General features: G+C 47.7%; 2 protein-coding genes across 6 annotated transcripts; one reads left to right on the top strand and one right to left on the bottom strand.

The window, feature by feature from the left end:
• Positions 1–16: 16 nt before the first annotated feature.
• LOC122369987 (methylglutaconyl-CoA hydratase, mitochondrial-like) lies at positions 17–2,197 on the top strand. 2 transcript variants are annotated; one of them, XM_043345199.1, is made up of 2 exons: positions 17–195; positions 853–2,197. In XM_043345199.1, exon 2 carries the CDS (start codon positions 867–869, stop codon positions 1,755–1,757), a length of 891 nt encoding a protein of 296 aa, XP_043201134.1. In that variant the 5' UTR covers positions 17–195; positions 853–866; the 3' UTR covers positions 1,758–2,197. The 2 variants fall into 2 exon arrangements, with proteins under 2 accessions (XP_043201134.1, XP_043201133.1); XM_043345198.1 differs by having other exon boundaries at positions 68–199.
• A 107-nt stretch (positions 2,198–2,304) lies between these two features.
• On the bottom strand, positions 2,305–12,708 carry LOC122369986 (pancreatic triacylglycerol lipase-like). 4 transcript variants are annotated; one of them, XM_043345194.1, is made up of 15 exons: positions 12,559–12,647; positions 12,051–12,177; positions 10,683–10,836; positions 10,217–10,445; positions 8,287–9,424; positions 7,638–7,752; positions 6,609–7,380; positions 6,166–6,292; positions 5,588–5,741; positions 4,990–5,218; positions 4,010–4,143; positions 3,714–3,828; positions 3,229–3,468; positions 2,951–3,065; positions 2,305–2,745 (listed from the first exon to the last, which is right to left on the bottom strand). In XM_043345194.1, the coding sequence occupies exons 7-15, from the start codon at positions 6,661–6,663 to the stop codon at positions 2,484–2,486; spliced, it is 1,431 nt and encodes a 476-aa protein (XP_043201129.1). In that variant the 5' UTR covers positions 6,664–7,380; positions 7,638–7,752; positions 8,287–9,424; positions 10,217–10,445; positions 10,683–10,836; positions 12,051–12,177; positions 12,559–12,647; the 3' UTR covers positions 2,305–2,483. The 4 variants fall into 4 exon arrangements, with proteins under 4 accessions (XP_043201129.1, XP_043201131.1, XP_043201128.1 ...); XM_043345196.1 differs by lacking the exons at positions 3,229–3,468; positions 3,714–3,828; positions 4,010–4,143; ... (3 more) ...; positions 6,609–7,380; positions 7,638–7,752 and having other exon boundaries at positions 8,287–8,526; positions 8,775–8,889; positions 9,291–9,424; positions 12,559–12,671; XM_043345193.1 differs by lacking the exons at positions 6,609–7,380; positions 7,638–7,752; positions 8,287–9,424; ... (1 more) ...; positions 10,683–10,836; positions 12,051–12,177 and having other exon boundaries at positions 12,559–12,643.
• Between the last annotated feature and the right edge of the window lie 593 nt (positions 12,709–13,301).

Raw genomic sequence — 13,301 nt, 5'->3', positions numbered from 1 at the left:
GGAAAATTTTAGCAGTATAATAGCTGGTCAGTTGCTGACAGATATTGCGCGTCTGTTACGAACTACTGTCTTGTGCACTTTGTGTGCACTGTGCAGCTTGTGCCAAGCTTGTGCATTGTAAAATGCAGCAATAGAAAAAAAAACATAGGCGAGGAGCTGGGGTAATCTGTTTTCATCGTATTTCATCTATTAAAGGCAGGTGAGACTGTTTTGGTGCTTGTCAAAATGTAAGCAGGATTAGCAGTTAGCTTCTTTTTACTCCATTGGCATTTCTTTTAGAGAAATCCTTTAAAAGACATGGTATTGATTGGGCGCTACAGGGCGGCGGCGCCACCACTAGGTACTGGCCAAAAACTAAGGTTCTTAGGTTTGAAAGGCTCCAAGATTTCTTTTTGATTTGTATAATTTGCTATTAAAATAAATATTTTTTTTTTCAAAAATAAAATGCAGTTTTTCCCTTCCAATTATTAAAAATGACCAAATTACACCCATTGTGAGTTCCGCGTCTTTGATGTGGCCTAGCTTAATCCCTTAATTTGGTCAGTGTCTTGTAACTGTTTTCATTTCAGATTAGTGTGTATTGATGTCACCTGTCGGTTATACTTCCATGTTAATTTCAATTTCATAAGCGTTGACTGGTGTGTGGTGTGCGTGGGGCAGGCATTGTTTGTATTGATAATTGTCATGTGATTGTTTTGACATAATTGCGTTCCTTTCCTCTTCCTCACCTTCCCTCCTTCTCAGTCTCTCACACTCCTGCTCCAGCTCACTCTTGCTCTTTGGAGAAAAAGAGATAGATTCTCAAAACATCATGGATAGGATGCTTGAATTAACCTCTAAACTCTGTCCCAGATCCATTGGCCGACATGCTGCTGCGGCCACTGCTACACGTGCGCTGTTGCGCGCCGGCTGCGAGGCTGGCCACTGGTCTCCGCTGCGCCTCCTCTTCAGTAGCCTCCACGGAGCTGAGCGTCGACTACCTGCTCGGCGAGCGGGCCGGCATCGTGGCCATCTCTATGAACCGACCCGCCGCCAAGAACGCCATCAGCCGCGGCCTTCTGGCCGCCATGACAGAGGCTGTGAGCAGTGTGCGCTTTGACCGCACAGTGCGAGCCGTCATCATCCGCAGCCTGGTACCGGGAGCCTTCTGCGCAGGGGCGGACCTCAAAGAGCGCGCCAAAATGCGGCCGGAAGAGGTGGCGCCGTTTGTTTCCCGCGCGCGCGCTCTGATGTCGGAGCTGGAGAATCTGCCGATGCCGGTGATCGCTGCACTGGACGGCGCTGCTCTTGGGGGAGGTCTCGAGATGGCGCTCGCGTGTGACCTCCGCGTGGCGTCAAGCTCGGCGAAGCTCGGCCTCGTGGAGACCAAGCTGGCAATCATCCCTGGCGCGGGTGGCACCCAGCGCCTTCCTCGACTAGTTGGTCCAGCGCGCGCCAAGGAACTCATGTTCACGGCTGCTGTTTTGGATGGAAATCAAGCTGCGCGGATTGGTCTGGTCGATCACGCTGTACCACAAACAGACGCCGGTGACGCTGCGTATCAGAAAGCCGTTCAGATCGCCGAGAGGATCCTCCCCAACGGGCCTGTTGGTGTGCGAATGGTGAAAAAGGCGGTGAATCTGGGGATGCAGATGGATTTGGCATCGGGACTGGCTGTCGAAGAGGCGTGTTACGCGCAGGTTATACCTACCAAGGATCGTATCGAGGGCCTCACTGCGTTCAAGGAGAAGCGCGTGCCAAATTACACAGGCGAATAAGGAGTTACAGGGTTGTTTTGACTTTTGCACTTTGAAAAGAAGCAGTCTGTCAAGCTGAGAGCTGAGATCTGGTAAGTGCGAGGTTGGGAGAGGGGCGTACTTTGAGCTTGCTAACTGGTGTGTGGTGCAGTGTGAGATTTGTCACGTGACTTAGCGATGCAGTATGTGACTTGTCATGTGACGTAGCGGGTGCAGTGTGTGACCTAGCACGTGACGTAATCGGCAGCCCGTGTTCAGGTTGTGAGCGGTCCGGCGAGAAGTGAGCTTTGTTTTGAAGAGAGATTGGGTTTGAAGCTGGCGATCGCTAACTCTAGGAACAGCGCTGAGCGCATATTTGTATTCGCATTACCATATTGCCTGATTATGGCCTATTTTGTGATAGATAAAGTAACTATTTACAGATGAAGTCACGGTTCAAAATAAAATGTGTGTAACTTTACGAAACTGTATTTTTTTTTTCTCTTTGCCGATAACCTACCGAGAGCAAAGCAAAGAACCACATGTTAAATACCTACAGCAGCACATACATCAATCGCTCAAAGAGTCATTGTGTTGGTCTGTTTATTTTACCAGATCAAAGTGCACCCCAAGGCCAAGTAGCTGCATTGGAACTGATCGTCTTGATTGATTAACCGTAATATTCCCTTCCAGATTTCAACAAGCATAGATATTATCGTTGTTCCACACTGTTCATTTCGCCTTTCCAGATGCCTTCGCGAAATGGTTTCATGCGTTCTCCTCCTCACACGGTCTGAGCACCATGGTTTCCTTATCCTGCAGCGTCTCCGTCTCCGTGCACAGATCCTGTGACGTCAGAGTCAGCTGACTGTCGACCCGGGTGACCTTGACCGCCCGGGGCAGTAGGGGCGGGCTGACGGCCGCCCCCTGGCCGTGCAGTGTGACCTTGAGCGAGGTCATCTGGGCTGAGTCAATGGGCGAGTGCACGGTGGTCCGAAGCTGGGTTCCTGACGACCAGCTCGTGCCAGAACTGCGGGGAAGAGGAGGGAGGATTGTTAACGAATAATATACAAGGCCATGGTGATGCGTCACTTCATCAGGCAATACACGGTTTGTGCATGAATGTTACGTAAAGGAACAATTATGTAAAATTTGAACATGTTTTATTAAAAAGGTATAAGAGGATGATAGCGGATTATTTCAGAATTGTTATAACAATTATCTATTTATCTCACCTCCATCCTGGCAGCCGTTCTGAGGCCGTGGTATTTGTCTCGATCACAAACACCAGATTTCCCATGCCGTCCTGCTGGTCCTCAGAAAGCTGCAGCTCTACCTCCAGGTAGTGCACTGGAATTTATCAAATTGCCTCATGTCATCGTAGTTTGCAATCGTAAACAAATATCCGTCTCTAGTGACATTTGATATCTGATTAATGCGACTAATTATATCGCCTTTTGAGTTTTGATTTCATCCCGCGTCGCTGACCAATGATCCGTGACCATTCACTTACTGCAGAAGGAGCTCTTATTGCTGGTTGTCTGCAGATAATAGTTCCCGCTGAGGTTGTATTTCTCGGCGTCCATCCCCATCCGTCCGATGGTGGCTTGGTCCAGCCGCTGGCACTCTCCCGACTCGTACTCGGCGTAATCTTTGCACGGAAAACTCACGAACGGACACTCGTGCTCCGTGAGGGTGGCGATGAACAGCTCGTGAGCGCGGTCGTGGGGGCAGCCGAAAAGACCCTTGATGGCTGGCGAATGGAGAGAAGGGACAACGATGAGCATTTCAACAACGCGACCGAAAACTGCCCGACCGCGACCGAAAGCTTCCGTTGTAATCCATTTGTCGACTAAATTTTGGTACGGTTTGAGCAGATCGACTGTGATCGACCATGAAATCGACTGTGTATAGCTATGCTTTTGCCGATAAATCATCATAAAAGCACACGCATGAAAGTGACCGTTTCAATTTTCATAACCGTTTACATTCACTTACCGTCGATGTTGAGCGTCTCCAGATCGTAGATAAGAGCCCGAATATTCTCCTGGAAGTCGCCGCAGCCCGGCTGGTTTTTACCGTTGTTGGGATAAAAATCAACGTCTCCACATGACTGAAAAAAAAAATGAAGTGCGCTGCATCGGTAAATCGCAAGGCTGCGGTGGGCTGATTAAAACTAGCTTGAATCAGTCTAGGTATACAATCGTCCTCTACATCATGCGGTAGGATTCATGGTGTCTGCGAGACGTTTACACGGGATAAAATAAAACAAAAGTAAGTTTGCACCTTCTTACCGCCATAAAGCCGATACCGATATAGATAATGTCTCTTCCGTCCGTGTGAATGATGTCAACAAACTCGGCGTCAGTGGCGTCCAGATGAACTTCGGGCTGGGTCTCTTCAAAATACGGCTGGGCCGGGTCCAGTCCTGCAGTGGCGGAGCAAAAACGGGATAACAGCTTGGGACGTAATTGGGTTGGGTACTGGGTAGGTAGATAATTATAAAGCCTTTCGTTGCAAGGCAGGTTAACGTAAAAACTAAAACCGAAAGAACATGTGTGAAGCATAATTTTCTTTTAACCCCAAGTCTGAAATATGAACCAACACATCTCATATTTCTTAATTACCCCGAGACGTTTTTCCTCACCCCGCCTGCGCGGTCGGTGTCATGCCCTCGGGCGATATCGTCACGTGACCGACGGGCACGACCGACGAGTCAGCTGATGGCAGTTGCAGGGAGCGTAAGGGTCGAGACAGTGCCCCCAGGGCCTCCGGGGATGATTGGTGATAAAATATGTGTGAGTGACGGTGAACGGTGATGTGATGGGTGTTTTAGTGCTGTCAGGGTCCAGGGACTCAAGAGTGATTGGTGAACCAAAGTGGTTGACGGTGAGCGATAGCAAGTGAACGACTCGTCTTCGGATTCCAATGCAAATGTGAACGACGAACAGCAAATTTAGCCATTTGAAATGTTGGATTTTCACGTTTGCGCAACCGTGATTTATCTAGTTTCGAGTTCAATCGCTGTGTCTCCGTGGTGGCCAGAAGACCGAGACACCGTTTTGCTTTCTGAGATGTCAGATGATTGCAGACTGAAGCTCTTACTAGTTACTACGGAACCAGACGGTCGGACATCAGAAAAGGTGAGTCAAAGTCGGGAAATCATATCAATGCGCCATTTGACCTCGGTCGCACCGATGCTAGTGTGAGCAAACAATGAAGCGCGAAAGTCAACCTCATCTTGTCATCGCGTGACAGAGTCTATCTGTCTCACCTGTGATTCTGGCCAGGCCCGGAATCCGAGCGCCGGCATAACCGATGACATGACAGCCCAGGCTATGGGCCATCAGGTGGATGTTGGCGACGCTAGCGCCACCTACATCGGTCAGAGTGTGGACCAGTAGCGCGATCTGGCGGCCGACCAGTTGAGCGTTGGCTGTGGCCTGCAGATACGGGGTCCTTGCGCCAGCCTCCCAGTCGACGAGAATGACGTTGAAGTCGTACTGAAAAAGGAGAACTGCGTTGAATGGTTGATGTTTACTGCCCCTGACTGCCAGACAGTTTTTCCAACATTCCTTGAACCAGCGTATCAAAAGGTGTATTTTACTCATTACGACAAACAAACCTTATCAAATGTCTACTTATCGATCGGCACTCGGGGAATAAGGCATAACATCGGATGGAAAATATGTTTGCATAAGTTGAGATACACGGCATACTTTGTCTTTTTTATGTGATAGAACCAACAGACAAGCGAACCTCTATACTTTTTCCATCTGACATATTGGTCGCTACGGCAGCAGGTCTCGTGCGTAATAAATCTACGAAATAGTTGCCCATCCCCCTCCCGTGCAGAAAGGCGTCCGTCTGACCTGTTCTAGCAGCAGGTCCTTGACGCGGTTCATCCATCCCGATTCGCCGCTGTCGGTAAACCCGTGACAGATCACCACTGTCCGCTCCCGCTGTGCAGAAAAGTCACCCAGCTCCGTACTGTTGTAGTAAATGGCCGTCTTCTCGGGAACCGTCCTGTAGGGAGGGGGAGTAGAGGGGGGGGGGTTGCATATATAGTGAAGGTATAGGGGATTTGAGGCATATGTTTCGTCCATCTAACGACCAGCATCCCAACGACATAACCAGTCCGCATTTGAACTTATGTAGTTGACTTGAGGGCAACCGCCGGACCTAACCGGATTTGACCTCAACATGATCTAAGGTCAACACTTCCACCCTAATATCCCCGACGAAAAATGCAACACTGAACATTCGATGTTGCTAGAAAAAAAAAAGAAATGCGATGGCACCTTAGAGGCATGCAACATTTTTTTTCTGTGATCATTTTTGTTTAAGTTATTTAAAGAAAACCGAAACCGCGCTCTTTGATTTATTCACCATCCCCATAGGTCAATGTTGGACCTGACTAGCTAGTAGCATGAGCTCGCTGAATTATTACCGAGTGTAGAGGTAGAAGTTGGTCGGTATTTCCTCGGGCGGCTGGGGAAGGTTCGGGAACGGTCTTCTGACGTCACTCCACGGGTAGTCGGTGGTAAAACAGCCCACGTCATCGTAGCACACGTCAGCTGATGTGGCGATGGACGTCAGTGGTATGTGGGACACGTCAGGTGATGACAATAATTACGAGATGATTGTTTTATCTCGCAATCTTCGGCCAATATCACTTATTAGCGGCAGGCCATGAAAACCCAAGAAACGAACAAACATTAACTTACAACATAATTCAGCTAAGCCATATTGTATTGGATTCTGAACGTTTATTCTTTTAAACCACCCTGCGAGTCCATTAATGCATTAGTCCACCAAATAATCCACATTGTTTCCGTCCACCCAGCATTCATTCATTCCACCATTCCATCATTCCAGCACCATTCCACCCACCTGTGCGCACCACTCCGACCAGCAGCGCCGTCACCACCGGCACCAACATCCTCATCCTCTGTGTCCCTCTTCACCACCAACCCTCCCGACTGACCTCAGAGGCACCACTGCCGACCGGTGACCTCCCACAGACCGACCTCTGATAGACAGCAGGACCGTTCCCACGCCGGGGGTGGGCGTGACCCTGACTATATTAGGTGGGCGCAGCTGGGAGAAGATAAAACAGGTGACATGATCTAGGTGGACATGGCTTGGTCTTGTGGATGTCTTTTGAATAATCGCTTATAGGTATGTTTGAATTTACGTCTTTATTGTTACATTTCGCGTAGCCTACGTTTTGCTCGGTTTGCTACGTTTGAAAGAAAGCAAGTTACCATCGTGTTTTGACCTTCGGCGCTATTTGTATGCCAATCCATTGCGTTTTAATCATATTGTTATACATATTTTCAAAAACAGCTTTTTCATTCACAGGCCTCGCATCTCAAACGGCAAGTCCTGGTGCGGCAAGTTTTAGTTAAATCAGTCCTGGCACGGTCTGAGCACCATGGTTTCCTTATCCTGCAGCGTCTCCGTCTCCGTGCACAGATCCTGTGACGTCAGAGTCAGCTGACTGTCGACCCGGGTGACCTTGACCGCCCGGGGCAGTAGGGGCGGGCTGACGGCCGCCCCCTGGCCGTGCAGTGTGACCTTGAGCGAGGTCATCTGGGCGGGGTCAATGGGCGAGTGCACGGTGGTCCGAAGCTGGGTTCCTGACGACCAGCTCGTGCCAGAACTGTGGAAGAAAAGAAATACAGTTAAAAATAAATGTATTTTCAAATATATATTCATTTGCCAATTGAAGCACGTTACAAATTCAACTTGAAAAATATAACGGTGCGGTGATGACTACCTACAACAGATGATTAGGGCTCAATTTCAGCCGCCACGAAAAAGCTATTAGAACAAGACCGATTTATGGAAACGATGCATTAGTGCAGGACATTTTGAGTCGCGCTTTTTATCAGAAGCTTCTTTGAACAGATGCCTCACCTCCATCCTAGCAGCCGTTCTGAGGCTGTGGTGTTTGTCTCGATAACAAACACCAGATTTCCCATGCCGTCCTGCTGGTCCTCAGAAAGCTGCAGCTCTACCTCCAGGTAGTGCACTGGAAAACATTACCAATAATCTCAGATCAAATAGTTTAGACAAAGAGCAAAGATAAAAGAAGTTTTAACGATTCGGGTCTTGGATGCCTTGGGCCCTTGTGGCTTGGAACGATTTGCTTGAGTGGCAAGAGCAGTAGGTACCTAATGCAATTTATCTTCCGTGGTGAATGGTGAATTCTGCTGAGGTTGATTGATCAAGTTCTAACCGAAAAATTAATTGCTTCTGCCTTTATCGCCGTCCAAAAACAGTTTCCCTTTTTCCAGTTTCTCTCGTCACCGAGCGCGGGCTGGCGAAACACCTGACAGATAGACTAGCCCGCACGGCACGTCTGCCTTGCGGGCTAGTCTAACTAGCAGGCGTTCCACCCGTTTGTAACGGGCGTATGCTCGGGTATGAATAAACCGGGCGTGAAAGTGAGAAATAAATAATGAATCAAAGAGTGGTTGGTGTTCTGAACATTTCTTTGCATTCAACATTGAAAAGCCGTTCATATTTCAATTAGTTTTTTACCCTGATGTCCGTTACAACTCACTGCAAAATGAGGTATTGTCGCCGGTCGTCTGCAGATAATAGTTCCCGCTGAGGTTGTATTTCTCGGCGTCCATCCCCATCCGTCCAATGGTGGCTCGGTCCAGCCGCTGGCACTCTCCCGACTCGTACTCAGCGTAATCTTTGCACGGAAAACTCACGAACGGACACTCGTGCTCCGTGAGAGTGGCGATGAACAGCTCGTGAGATCTGTCGTGTGGACAGTTGAAAATGCCACCGATCTCTGCAAAACGAAAACTGTTTTAATTACATGCGTTCAAATCATTTTAATGAACTAATCGTGTTTAGCATATATTTTTATGGCATTTAGTCTGATATTAGTTGAGTTTCTTTCAGCGATTTTCTTTAATTCCATTCTGGCCCTCGGTATAGATCAACCATGATGCAAATACCATTTTGTGAACGACCGGCTTCGGTCAGCTAGACTTTGATACCACATGATAATTGTGGTACGAGTTTGACATGGTTGACCGTCGATGTTGTTTGTCTCCAGATCGTAGATCAGGGAGGCGACGTTGGCCTCAAAATCGCCGCAACCCGGCTGGCTTTTACCACCGTTGGGGTAAAAATCGACGTCTCCACAGGGCTGAAATTCAATCAAAGCGGTGATTATTTAGGTACACACAAAAAGAAACGTTCCTATCCTTCATCAACTATACCTGATCCAATGCATTTCCAATGCGCGATGCATATTGGATTTAATGTAAAAGCCAGTTATTTTCACTCTATGTATGTGTGCCTGAAATTCTATCAATACAGTATAGAATCCGCTTGATAAATCCTCGGATAATAAATCCAGCCACTTATTCTGGCCACTTGAGCTGTTTTCGGATTTCTCCATATAGAAGCACAACCGACTCCGGTTAATAAAGCCACCGCTTAATAAATCCAAAACGCCGTGTCACCAAGGTGGATTTATTGAGCGGTGCTATATAGAATACATTACTCATGTTAGCATCGTTCGCACCTTTATAACACCGTACCTACCCCCTGGAACCCGAAGCCGACATACAGTAGATCCCTTCCGTCGGTGTGTATGATGTCTACAAACTCAGCATCAGTGGAATCCAGATGAACCTCCGGCTGTGTGCCCTCGAAATACGGCTGGCCCGGGTCCAATCCTGTGGGTGAGATCGAAATGGTATGATAAGTGATAGATGCTAAGGGGTTCTGTGGGTTAGGGAATAGGGATGCTGGGTGAGTGTTAAGTTTTGCTAGTTGCCGGCTGGTCCCTAGCGTCGGAGCCCTAGGGTGAGGATCGATTTTTTTAGGGCTCCCCTTCATTTTTGAGAGCAGGTCCTTGAGACTGTTTCTTGTTGCTATAACATTGATGGGCCACTAAAAGATGGGAGGAGTTTAGAAATCATGGTTACCAGCTACCTAACTGTGATCCACGCTAGAGTATTTAGTCAGCGTACTCGTGGTGCTCTTTAGAGCTCACATTAATTAGCTATTATCCTATAGTCTACGTATATTACATTTTGTCACTATTACAAGCATACTTTTTTCAGCTCAATGCTGTCGCTATGAAGGTCGGCATCGGTTGGAAACACGCTGGGATAATGTGTTCGGGCAACAGGTGCTGAACGATAAAGATTCCGTACCTATATGTGCTAACGATTGTTTCGTAAAAAAACGGCCTTTGGGACTTGCACAGATGTACGAGTACGAGTAGGCGTGACTTTCTCCCTATATCGCAGATTATGACGTCTAGAGAATTGAAGCCCTTGCGGAGGGGGTCATGACCCTAAATGCCCCAGAAACGATATAGGTATGGTCGTGTTCCCGTTTATCGTCACGGGTCACGAGTCACGTTAGAAGCTCGTGACGTTTCAAGAGATATTTCCAGTAATCTTTTCAGGTGTCACGTTGTTAGGTTTTAAGTTTTTCTAGGAGATGACCTGCCAACTGACCTGTGATCCTGGCCAGACCGGGTATTCTGGCTCCGGCATATCCGGCCACCTGCGACCCCAGACTGTGCGACATCAGGTGGAAATCGCTCGCCGCAGCGCCACCTATATCGCATAGAGCGTGGACTAGCAGCGCCACCTGCCGTCCCACCAGCTGAGCGTTGGCAGCGGCTTGAATGTAGGGAATGCTGGAACCGACTGCCCAATCGACCAGGATGACGTTGTAATCGTACTGAAAAAGGAAGTTATATCTGCCAAGTTCCAAATTTAATTTGCATAAACAAGAATAAAGTGGCCTGCTACTCCGTTATTCGGAAAAAGAAACGCTGGACCCTATCGTGACATAAGACAAATTCTAACTCGTGAATCTAAAATCTGTCTTCCCGAGTCCGAATGTAGCGCCGTGTTTTATATTTTACCAGCACCGACAAGAATATGAGCCTGTCCCATCCCTGCCATGTTCCCTGACCTGCTGGAGCAGCAGATCTTTGATGTCTATCATCCAGTAGGCGTCTCCGCTGCCCTGAAAGCCGTGGATGACGAACGTCGTCCGCTCCCGCTGTGCGGAGAAGTCGCCGAAGGTGGTGCCGTTGTAGAAAATGGCCGTCCTTTTGGGAACGGTCCTACAGAAACGGCCGATGTTTTAAAATAATTTTTAAGCATGGTGTGTCAAAAGTGGAAATAGCCGGTGCGCCGTCTGGCAACCCGGCAACCCGCCGCCATAGGGAAATTCATGCTTTTTGTCGCTTTTTCGCTCCCTATGAGTCACTTGATCTAATTACAGCTTAACTAGGAACGAGGCGGGTCACTTGGACGTATTCGGGAGCCGAATACGGTGTTTTGGAGCCAATAGCTGGGAAACCCTACCCGCCCAATGCGAGTTTTTAAGAGTCTGCATGCCCAAATTAACGTTGAGCGAGGCCGTTTTCGGTCGGTTTTCCCCGACCTTGTGGCGAAATCGCCTTATTTATTCAACCAGGGTGGGCTAATTCGCTTAACTAGGAATGAGGCGTTGAAGAGAATTATTCAAGGAATAGAGCTGTGCAAAAATATTTTTTGTATTGTTAAAACTGTATCCGCCCTCGAACGATAAATATTGTTGACCCATCAGAAACACATCACTTGGAATGCGTTTGGACTTGGCTGGATCTAATATTAGCGAGTATCTCCTAATGCAGTTTCTTGGCTTACATAGTACGCACACAAGCATACATACTTCCTGCCCTTGGTTCTTCCTCACTTGAATGAAAATTTTGCTATAATAACTATTCCAAGCAGTCAACAGTTTTTAGTGCAGTGCCAAGTCGGAACCGTTCAGCGCCGCCAGTCTCCCAGGCGGCGCGTAACGGCTGCCGCCGGCCGCCGCGCCGCCGCTCTGGCAGAGTGTTTGACTTCATATCTCTGTTGCTAGAAAAGTTGTGGACCGATTTACTTGATTCTTGCATGAAAAGATCCGTCATTCAATTCTTAGCAGATAACGAAAATTTGACGTCAATTGCACGATCCGCTGCCCAAATTGTGGTACTGCCATCTATTGACTAGGCTGGCGAACTAAGGCCGGGCGGCTATTTCCACTTTTGACACACCATGGTGTTTTATGAGATAACTATAGTTGAGATATCTGCGCTTGCTTTAAGTCTAGTGAAATTATACAAAAAGTGTAGGCATTTCGAAACATGCACCTAGGCCTACATCATCATTTGATCATCTTTTACCATTGATCATTCATTTTATTCTTTTTTTCGTACCCTATACTTATCTTTCCAAGTTTTGGTAACAGTCTCTATTTTGGCATATCATATGTGCTCGCTATATAACTGCTAACCTGTCTCCTCACCTCGTATACAAATAAAAGTTGGTGGGTATTTCCTCGGGCGGTTGTGGAAGGTTGGGGAACGGTCTTCTGACGTCACTCCACGGGTAGTCGGTGGTAAAACAGCCCACGTCATCGTAGCACACGTCAGCTGATGTGGCGGTGGACGTCAGTGGCGTCAGTAGATGTCGTCTATATCTATGGCCTACCGCGCTAGCTGTGTTGCCCGTTTCATTCATTGAAACTTGTCTATTTTAGACACGTTGAAACTGCACTATGATGCGTTTTGAATTTGCAGGAAACAACGTCCGTCGCCGGTATAGCATCGAACTATCGGAGCATTAAAAATGCTAATATTCACACAGCTTACATGAAATATAAAGAGAATATAAAAGTCATTGCTATGATCCAATACGAGTAAACATGAAACATTTAGGTATGCGTATCTCTCTATACTGTCACTGTTATCGGCGTAGGTAGTATAGTTATTTCATCGACAGCTACTTACGTATCTGAACATTAGAGACCTCACCTGCTAGAGAGACACTGACTAAAACCACCAGCAGAGCAGCTAATGGAGGCTCCATCCTCTGCCCTTTGCTCTCACCCGCTTAGGAGAAACTACGCAATCTCAAAACCTCGGCACAGTCCACCGTCCCAGACCTACGCCCCCAGCCCCGCGCCCCCGCTGCACGATTGACAATCATGACAGATGGGCGGCTCCCACGAAAATGGCGTTCTACCTCTCATCGAAAATGGCGTGGGATGCACGATTCCCACAGAAATGTCGCATGTCGCTCACGGAAATAGCGTTGTTATTATTGGAAGGATATTTGGGAGGGAAGAGGGGGTTTGGTAAGATCAACTTTGTCGAAAATAGGGTAGATTCACAACTGATCAACACACAACTTAAGATCAGTTTAGATGTAGATCAACACAACTTTATCAACATTTTGGTTGCTGCATGCTGAGGAACTTCGTGGTTTGTTGACCGTTAGGTTTTGGGATGTTTGTGATTGCCCGTGCCCGAACTAGTTGTGCCATAACCATTCCAGCAAACAAAAACAAAAAAAGTTTGTCATATATCCATATATTTCATTCACAGCGCAGCGCTCGGCACCTTTTGATGTTAGTGCATGCAAATTGTTTCACCCGAATGGAATCGCTTCTGTAGAGAAGAAAACAAGGCATCCCACTCCCGGTGGAGGGGCGGCCGAATTAGTCGTCCGACAGTTCTAAGCTGTCTTCATTTCCCGCATTCTGAGTTTATTTCTT

Source organism: Amphibalanus amphitrite, unplaced genomic scaffold (assembly GCF_019059575.1).
Source record: "Amphibalanus amphitrite isolate SeventyFive unplaced genomic scaffold, NRLGWU_Aamphi_draft 001088F_arrow, whole genome shotgun sequence".
Taxonomy (NCBI): domain Eukaryota; kingdom Metazoa; phylum Arthropoda; class Thecostraca; order Balanomorpha; family Balanidae; genus Amphibalanus; species Amphibalanus amphitrite.
The sequence above is the reverse complement of the archived record's forward strand: the minus strand, read 5'-3'. Positions and strand labels throughout refer to the sequence as shown.